The 10,109-nt window shown below is 47.5% G+C and overlaps 1 protein-coding gene across 1 annotated transcript in view; it reads right to left on the bottom strand.

Moving 5' to 3' along the window:
• Positions 1-10,109, bottom strand: part of DNMT1 (DNA methyltransferase 1) — a 54,871-nt gene that overhangs the window by 18,515 nt on the left and 26,247 nt on the right. The window contains 10 exon segments of the mRNA XM_023733064.1: positions 1,646-1,779; positions 1,859-2,063; positions 2,259-2,374; positions 3,444-3,591; positions 3,851-3,948; positions 5,802-5,985; positions 6,086-6,273; positions 6,439-6,590; positions 7,075-7,167; positions 7,416-7,534. Coding sequence (XP_023588832.1) covers positions 1,646-1,779; positions 1,859-2,063; positions 2,259-2,374; positions 3,444-3,591; positions 3,851-3,948; positions 5,802-5,985; positions 6,086-6,273; positions 6,439-6,590; positions 7,075-7,167; positions 7,416-7,534 — 1,437 coding nt within the window.

The raw sequence follows: 10,109 nt of genomic DNA, 5'->3' as shown, positions 1-10,109 counted from the left end.
GGACTAAACCAAAGCTAAGAAGTTTCCTGAATACAATCAAACACTCTGAGGGACAGAGTAGCAGGGGTAGGGACCTGGGGACTATGCTTTCAAGGGACATCTAGGTCAACTGGCATAACAAAGCGTATTAAGCTTATATGTTCTGCATCCTACTTTGGTGAGTGGCGTCTGGGGTCTTAAAAGCTTGCAAGCAGCCATCTAAGATGCATCAATTGGTCCCAACCACATAGAGTAAAGGAGAATGAAGAACACTAAAGACATAAGGAAAGTACTAGCCCAAGAAACAGAAAGGGCCACAAAAACCAGAGACTTCATCAGCCTGAGACCAAAAAAACTAGATGGTGCCCAGCTACCACCAATGACCACCCTGACAGGGAACATAATAGAGAATCCTGGATGGAGCAAGAGAAAGGTGGGGTACAGAACTCAAATTCTAGTAAGAAGACCAGACTTAATGGTCTGAGTGAGATTGGAGGAACTCCGGAAAGCATGGCCCCCAGATTATCTATCAGCCCAGAACTAAAACAATTTCTGAGGCCAACTCTTCAGACAGGGATTGGACTGGACTGTGGGACATAAAGGGATACTCGTGAGGAGTGTGCCTCTTAGCTCAAGTAGATACAAGAGACTAAACTGGCAGCTTCTGTCTGGAGGTAAGATGGGAAGGCAGAGAGTGTTAGGAGCTGGTTGAATGGACATGGGGAATCGGGTGGAAAGGAGGAGTGTGCTCTCACAGTATGGGGAGAGCAATTAGGGTCACATAACAATGTATGTATAAATTTTTGCATGGGAGACTAACTTGAAATGTAAACTTCATCTAAACTATAACAATTAAAAAAAAAAAAAAAAGAATACACCATGAGCAAGAATGCAAGGGGTGGTTCTATTAGGAACTTGATGCAAGTTGCGACATTAATATGTCAGAGGAGGCTTATGCTATTATTTCTGCTCATACTATTATCATTTCTGATAAAAGCTAAGAAGGTACTCGATAGAACTCAACATTATTCTTGATTAATAAGTTCTTCGAGGAGAAAAGGAGGTGTCTTTACAAACGGAGATCAAGTCAAAGCCAGTATCGGGCTGACCGGAGCAATCCCAGAAGCCTCAAGGGAGCCCTCCCTGCCATTGCCCATCACCATTACTGCTGTGCATGGCTCTGGAGGCGCCTGCTGATGCTTTCGGACCAAACAAATGAGGTACAGAGGTTACAAGGGAAGGTCTGGAAACCAGACACTGCAAAGAAAGAAGCCTCCCTAAAAACAGCCACCGCCAGTTAGAAAAAAATGGAATAAAAGGCCTCATTTATGAAAGAAAATACCTCAGAAGTTAAAGAAGACATGTAAGATCTGAGGCACACACATAAAGTCTTACAATGGAAAAACATGTACTGCTCTTAGACATGAAGATTTGCTCCAAAGGTAACTCCCCTGAGGTTACCTACACACTTAGGCAATTCCGATAAAGTCAGCTGTTCTTTGGTTAGCAAGGAAGACAAGCAGGGTGAAAAGAGAAGGCTTGGGGAAACAAATCTCCCCCGCTTCCTGCCCCCGATGGAAGACCATAAAAAGGTAGAGTGCTCATGCAGTGTCAAAGGACAGGGTCACGAGGAGGAACACGACCAGAGTCCAGGGCCAATACTCACTTGTACTTGTTGTCCTCCGTTGGCTGAGTTTTTGGAGGGGACTCAAACCTTGCATAGTCTTGATCATACCACAACTGGTAGAAATAGGTCTTCCCATCGTCCTCTGTCATCATTGGCTCGGGATCCATGCCTCCCTTTGGTGAGAAGAATGCTGTGTCAGCCATGACCCCGTGCAAGGAGGCAGGGGAATGGGTGGCAAGGCCAGGCACTCACCTCCATGGCCCAGTTTTCCGACGGGGCTTTATAAATGACCTTCACTTTGCTGTGAATGTAAGAAAGCTGCATGTCCTCACATTCATCTACCAGGAACAGCTCAAGAGGGTCTGACGTTGCCCCCAGGACTGTATCTGTCCCAGCACAGAACCAGTGGGCATGAAACATCTGTCCATTGCTGCTGTCTTCCCATAAGGCTGTGACTCTGGAATTGGGAGAGGGGATGTGGAAGAAAGTTCTAACTTGACAAGCAGATGTGTGACTGAGTCTACTTAGGGGAACTGTATCTTTTTTAGTTTTAGTCTAGAGCAAAGAGCTGCTGCTGCTGCTAATCTTGCAAAATATGCATTTCCTACTTGTTTAAGTATGGCTGAAGCCAAGCAAAGGGAAGGATACAAACCTTGCTAAATACAGCGGTTTTGAGGAATCATCTGGAATAACAGAGACACAGTCCCCCACTTCCAGGGTTTCCGAATCAATGCATACCTTCTTATAGTAACTCTTCTTCCCATCAGTCTGAAAATAAGAACGTTTAATTTGAGGATCGTTTTGAAGGTCCGTGCTAGACCTGACCTGTGTGATCTTCTGTTACTTTATATAAAAGCATAACTCATCAATGACGTCATTAGAAAGAAGTCATGCGCCCTCTAGGTCTGGCTCCTGAAGGGAACATCCGCTTCCCTTGGCTGAAGGCTTGCAGCAAAGGGCACCCTCTGCCTCCCTACCATCAGCTCTGCTCAATGTCGGCAGCAAACCCAATTCCAGTGTCAGATTTTAACAGCACCAGTACCAACTCCTTCCCATGGTCTGCGAGGACACAATCTGACTCCCAACTCCTCTCCTGCTCGTCAGCACCGCTGCTCATTCCACTCCAGCCAAATGGCCGCTGACCCCACCTTGGGGCCTCTGCACGTGTTCTTCCCAGACCTATACACACTGGCTCCTTTTTACATTCCAGCCCCCTTTCATCCCTCTACCCTGCTGTGTTCTGCTGTGGCACTCACACCACCTGATAATGTATGTGTCTGTCTTGTTCTGGCACTGGAACATCAGCCCCACGAGGCTTAGCTGCACATCCCTGCTGTGTTCCAGGCCTAGTACAGCACCCAAAAGGTAGCAGGTGTTCACGTTTACTGAATGCACCAACTGCATCTTTGGTTTATGGACACCGGGGAAGTAATGATAAGAGGACATTTCCTCGAAAGGTAAAGGAACAGATCCTTAGACAGACAGATGACCACAAACAACTGGGAGGCAATCTGCTAGTGCCCTGAATATACCACTCCTAGGCCAGGGCGGCTATGACTGCTCTCTTCAAACCATTTGATGCCCCCAGAATTGTGTCAAATGCCCATCTGTATTATCAGGAAAACTGAGTCTTATGGGCACACAAGTAAAACCCATTACTGGCGCTTGGCCACAGGCCCTGGCCTCTCAGCCGGTCCCGCTCTTTCATGGGGCAGACGAGCAGGGTTCTCAGCTTCAGGCTCAAGCTGCTGACGAGGTCTGGTAGGCAAGATACCAGGAGACAACTTGCTGATTGGAGAGCAGCAGCAACTAATCGAGAGTCTTCTCCAAGGATTACCTTGACGGCTTCTCCAACCCAAGAGATCCTAATCTTGTTCTGTTTCTTTTTCTTCCCCTGATGCATTTTTTTGGGTGATGGCATCTCTGGGATATTGTCATCAACTTCTTCATCGTCATCTGCCTCCTTCATGGCCATGTTGGGACACCTGCGAAGCCACTTATGAGTTTTAAGGTTCCACTGGGGAACTGAAGTTTCCTTCCCCAACGGCCTGGCCATGAGCAAGGCCCCTTTATAAGCAAAACCAACTGGGGCTGTATAGTCAGATGCCAGGAACAGGCTTGTGACAATGCTACACAAAGGAATCCTGCAGCCCCATTTTCACAAAGCGAGCCCCTCTGGACCAGCCTGTTTCCTGTAAGGTACCATTTTCCCCAGCTGCAAGAAAAGAACTTGGCCAAACTTACCTCCTCTCTTGGCAAGCCTGTTTGCTCCGCCCACTACCACCAAACTTCACCATGTCCTTACAGGCTTTACACTTGCCACATTCAGGCTGCTGACAAACCTAGAAAATACCATTACAGAAGCTTATCAACAGTGCTATGGATTGAGCTGCGTCCCTTTAAACGTATGTGTTGGAATCTGAACCCCTCTACCTGTGTATAGAATCCAGTTTGGGAGGTTTGCTTTGCTATCTTAATAGGGTTATATCAGTGTAGGGTGTGTCCTAAACCTGATCACCTCTGAGTCACACAGAGAGCAGCACAGACACAGAGACTAGCAAGCACAAACTAGGGAAGACAGACGCCATGTGACGATCACCAAGGAACCCAGGATTGCCGGCTACTAGAAGCTGAAACAGACAAAGGAGGACCTCCCACTACAGCCACACTCTGAATTCAGACTTCTCGCCTCCTGAACTGTGAAAAAACAGATTTCTCTTCTTAAAGCCACTCAGTTGTGGTTATTTCTGTTACAGCAGCACTAGGTAATGAAAACCAACAGCTACTAGTAACAGTAACCAGCTTCTGGTGAATTATAATTTTTAATAATGTACATTTTCAGCCTCATTAGAAATATGGAGAATGAGAGTTAAAAATGAGATGCCATTCAGACCCTCCAGACTGGCAAAAGCTAAGACCCTGACATGTAGCACTGGCGTGGGTGAAGGGACACAAGACCTCGCAATGCTGGAAGGATAAATTGGCAAAACTACCTGGGGTGCAATTTTCTAGATCCAAGTTAAGTACATACACCCAGCCCAGCAATGCCATCTCTAAGTAGAGACATTTATTCACAAGATGCCTGTTCAAGGACGTCACCGTTGCATCGTGTATAAAATGAAAGTTGTCTATCATTGAGGAATAGCTTGGGATATTTATATAATAAAATACTATGGAAGAGTTAAAGCTGAGTTAACTAGATCTACGTGTATTAACACATAACACAGTTGTGAATGATACCAGGTACGTAGGTTTTTTTAAAAAAAAAAGTTAAAAAAGTTATAAATGTTTGGTACAAATGTGATAAATAAAAAACAAACACAAAGTAAGGACATGCAAATCCCTGTTAAGGCTGCCACTTAAGACCCAAGGCAAAGCTCTGAGTCGAGGATGACAGCATCACCACTAGGCAAGCAGTTCTGAAGGCACTGTACTTTCTATTGTACTTTGTCTGCATTAAAGTGCAAAAAAGGTCAACACAGCAGACACCAAAAGTATAGGTGATCTCTGAGTCATATTGTTGTTGTTAGGTGCCGTCGAGTCAGTTGCGATTCATAGCAACCCTACAGGACAGAGGAGAACTGCCCCACACGGTCTCTAAGGAGCAGCTGGTGGATTGGAACTACTGAACTTTTGGTTAGCAGCCGAGCTCTTAACCACTGCGCCACTAGGACTCCATGCTGGGTCAAATTAGGGGGGTTAATTCCTCCACACTGAAGTAAACATACAGTTCACAGAAAGAGAGGCCTTTTATGGCCTCAAGTCTAAATTTGACAAAGTGCTCACTTCCCAGGAAAGCTATGCCATGAGACAGGGCCGGTCCCTGGGAAGACTCCACCCCCTTAGAGGAAGCACTCCCTCAGCACTCACACCAGGGCCTCGAGACACAGCAGACAGCAAACGTCACCCAGGAAGGCTGGGCTCAGGACCCACTGCTCTTTAGTTAACAACAGCGGCACTGCCAGCAAAGCACCAAGAGTACACCTCTTCAGACAGCTCTCATATAAATTCAACTTGTATTGTGAGGCACGCAGGTTCCCTCAGACCCTAACTCTTTCTCCCAACTTCTGTTGAGGGATCACATTTGAGTAGTAAGAGTGTCAAGCCACAAAGAGAAAAAAAGCCAGCTCCTCAGAGATGACACTGGGAGCTGAGCCACCTCAGGGGTTCGGGAGTCTAGCCTGGGCGAGGTTACCTCACAGACGCCACACCGTCGGCGTTTAAAGGCGTTCTCCTTGTCTTCTCTGTCATCCTTCTCAATTTGCTCTGCAAAGAAAGTGTCAAAGATCTGGTAGACCAGCTTGGTGGTTGTGGCTTTGGTGGGTCCTCTATCCTTCTCCTTGGCAGAATGCCTGATGGTCTGCCGTCTTTCAGCTCGCCTGGAAGAGAGATTCCACCATTCTAGCAGTGGCCTGGGGAAGAGTACACAGGACACTCTGCCGTCTCCTATCTTTAGATTTATGCCTGCTGCGTCCTTACCTTTGTCCAAGGGTGACCCCAGCCAGTTTGATCAGGTCTCTCATGCAGGGGGTCAGGAAAATGGGCTGCTCATCACTGTCCCCAGCCTCATCATAACTCTCTACTTGTTCCACCACAAACTGGGCATGTCGAAGGAGAGAATCCTCTGTGAATCGATTCAGGTTGAGTCCAGAGGGAGGAACAGTCGTCTTTAAAAAAAAGGAAAAATGTAAGCAATTTCTCATATACTTAAGAAAAATTGTTTTGATCCAACTGAAAAACAGTTCCTAGTGATTCTAGATGTGAGCTCTTTAACAACATCACTATATTTATAAACCGGTATGAATCCCAGATGAAGAACCTAAAGCTCTTACCTCAATCTTATTGATCAGGTCTTCATAGGTCAGGTCCGGATTGTTCTGTAGAAATTCAACTACTATCTTACTTATGTAGATCTTCTCCTGCATCAGCCCAAATATCGGTGCATACTCTGGGCTGGGATCCATCAGGATATATTCGGCAAATGCTGGAGTGAAGAGAAATGACGTTTTTAAAAGCAGTTTGAACCTGATGGCACCTACAGTAGCCACAGGGCAGGGATGAGTGGATCAAGCTTACCGAACAGTTTAAAAACCATTCCACACTCAAATGTCAAAAGCACAAAGTACAATGCCTCAGAGTTAGCTCATTCTGAAGTGGAGCTGGCTAGAGAATTGGGACTGATTGAGTGGGCTTTGATTTAGCTTGTCTGTGGTTCTTGGAATTTGGCCAGAGTTTAAGTTGCAAGAATATGAGCTGCTCTTGTAACTCAAGGGTCAGTTCCTTAGCCAGCCATAGCTAACACGAGAGGCCATCCCAACCAAACTCGAATACGGTTCCAACATGGTCACGTGGCACTTTCTGCAGGCCTGCTGAGACTTTATCCCAGAGCCCACCTACTCCCAGGAAGGAGAGGAACGAAGGTCCCCTTTCAGGTCCCAGAATAAGGCTTCACGAAGTCAAACACTTACAGGTACTGAAGCCAATAAGGGCCTTTTCTCCTCCATCAAAGCCAGTGATCCACCATTCATTTATGGGGCCGAGATTTTTGCCATTAACACCACCTAAGAGAAGAAAAACAGTTTTCCCAAAAGAAAATGGACTAAGAGCTGTGACATCAAAAACCCAGAAGCTTGAGCAACAGCCGGGTAGTCCTCAGCAGAGCCGTGGAGCCATTTTGCTTATAACTGGGTTCAAAACACAAAGTCTCGAGCCACAACTTTAAGAGACAGTAGTTTCAGCTGAATATTACTTTGTGAGTTTTGTTTGTTAAACATTTGTCTTAAACATAACCCGGAAGCATTCCACTTACCTTCAAGAGAAGGATCATCATCGTATATTGGTTTTGCTGAGCCAGAAAAGGAGAGCTCGACATTCTTCTCGATGAGGCCGGTGTCGATTGGGCACAGGTGACCATGCTTACAGTACACACTAGACAGGCGAGACAGCGCGCTTACCAGCTAACCAGTGAAGGCAGGGCACAGCACACAGTTATGACCAGACACGAGGTGATGTTACTAAGTTCAATTCCTAGACTCGGTTACTGTTTTGGTTGCTGAAACACTGGATTAATACAGTGTCTGATCACCCAAGTAAAGTTTCTACCTGTTTCTCTAACCTGTGTGTGCACTGGGAGCGTGTGTCTGCAGAGGTGACTTCTGAGACCAGTGAGATGGACAGCGGGACACTGGTGACTCTCACAATCAAGGGAAAAAGCAATCACTATGTCCTCCCCTCAGCTTGTTTCTAAAGGAGAAACACTGGCTTCTAAAACGCGCTGTACAACAGAAGGCAAAGAGCAAGTACGTCAGGGATGGGCCAAAAGCGGGACCTTGCCTGCCTTTGGGGGTTACATCTCAAATGCAAGGACAGCATCCATGGTCCAGCAGCCCAGACACTATTTAACACTTGAGAGCGTGTTCCTCAATAAACAGAAAATCACAGGGAGGCAGGATGCTAAATTTAAGAAAACAAAGACATGAACTTGGAGCTTCTGCTTATGGACCTGCTCATGCTAGGCTTAAGGATCACCTCATTCCCAGCCAGCAGGGTCACCTGCAGCAGAGTGCCATGTCATCCCTCAGAGCCCCCAAACGGGCCACAAGGGATCCATGCAGGTCTCCTAAGAGCAACCCTCCCCACAACACCCACATGACCTAGTCCTCGAAAGCCAGAAATTCTCTTCTTTGAATCCCACAAACTTGAAAACGAAAAATCGAATGCCTTGAGTTTAGCTCCCCCCCTAATGTGCCAGGCATGGTAGAGACAGATCATAGCCCTGCCCTCGGGACTTAAGCCCAGTGGGAAAGACGGGCTCATACGGACAACACACAGGAAGGGAGGGCAGGCCACTGCGGGATTACGTCCAGTTCCCAGCTGGTGGGCTGCTCTCCCAATGGAGACAACACTGGGGCAGGATTCACTGGTTCCCAGAATGAGCCCCACCCAAGATTTGTTTTCACTTGCCCCTTTCAGGCCAAGTACCAGAGGTAAGCAGAGTCCTCTAAACAACCCAGGCAGTCTGGCTCCAGTGACCTCAGGCTAGGAGGCACATTACTCCTGGGAAAAGATGTCCTTAGTGCCACCATCCCACCTTACAGGAATTAGTTTATGGCAGACTCCAACTCCAGAGGAAAATCAACAGACTCCAAGCCCTGACATTCATGGAGATGGCATGAATTCATGGCTCCAGCTCAGGGCTCTCTCCAGAGCCTCTGTCCCGAGGAGTGCCACAAGGAGCCTTGAGGACGTGAACTATGTCACCAACTACACACATTTCACGTGTGCATTTGTCAAAGGTCTGAAACCTGCTCTGGGCCAGGCCCTGGGGATCGCTGATATCCAGATACCATCCCAATCATGGTGGGACTCAGGCCTGGGGGAGGGGGAGACACACCATCAACTAACCACAGGGAATGTGTGAGTGCTGAAGAAGAAACACATGGGGTCTTGTCCCACCGGGCACAGAACCACCTCTAACCTGGTGTGGGCAGGGGGAGTTGGAAAAGGCTGCCCAGCAGGGACGTCCACAGGAGGCTCACCAAGGGGGTCACTGAGGTGATTTCTCCCCATTCTCTTCTCTAGTAATCAGCAGCCACGGAGTCGACTCTGACTCATGGCGACCTCGTGTGTGTCAGAGTAGATCACCAGGCCTTTCTTCCAAGGTGCCTCTGACTGGACACGAACCTCCAACCTTTCGGTTAGCAGTCGAGTGTGTTAATCGTTTACACCACCCAGGGACACCTTTCTCTTCTCTAGGGAGGGGGAAAAACACGTGTTGAGGCCTGAAAGGGGACACGCGCTGTTCCTGGAACCAAACCATTTCACACAAAGAAACAAAGTTAAGCCTCCGAAATACCTGTGCTTAAAGTGAGAGAGGGAACAAAACTGAATGAAAGATGCTAAAGGGCCTGGGGATCTGCTCACTCAAGAGCTAATTTGAGCCCTGGCAAAGGTACAGTACAGATGACATGGACTACTCAGAGAAAAACCACTGCCACAGCCTTCAAAGCCCTGCACACTCTAGCCCCCACCCGCCAGCTCCCTGACTGCTTCCTTACCACTTGCCCCCTGCTTCTGCCACTCCAGCCTCGTCACCATTCCCACCTCCCAGCCTTTGTACTCGCTGTCCCCTCTACCTGTACACTCTTCTCCCAGCTATCCCCTCAGCTTGTTCTCTGATGCCACTGAGGTCTTTGTTCAAGTCACTTCCCTCCATCTAAACAGAACTCCTTTCTTCCATGCTTACCATGCTTTTTATTTGTTAGATGTGTTACTACCTGACACGTGTAACTTCTTTATTTTCTGTCTCCATGGAAGCAGTAACCTGAACTGCTCTATCCACAACACCAAGATCAGCACCTAGCCCATGGCTGGCCCTCGTTTGAATGAATGACCTCCAGGATGTATACAGACTAAAGACTTCACACGTGTAGTTTTAACAAAAAACAAAACAACAAAACCTGGCAAGGGTCTACTATAGCCACCACCACCAGCAGCCCCCCCA

The sequence above is a fragment of the Trichechus manatus genome, unplaced genomic scaffold (assembly GCF_000243295.1).
Source record: "Trichechus manatus latirostris isolate Lorelei unplaced genomic scaffold, TriManLat1.0 scaffold00057, whole genome shotgun sequence".
Lineage (NCBI taxonomy): Eukaryota > Metazoa > Chordata > Mammalia > Sirenia > Trichechidae > Trichechus > Trichechus manatus.
This window is presented reverse-complemented; position numbering and strand designations above follow the sequence as displayed.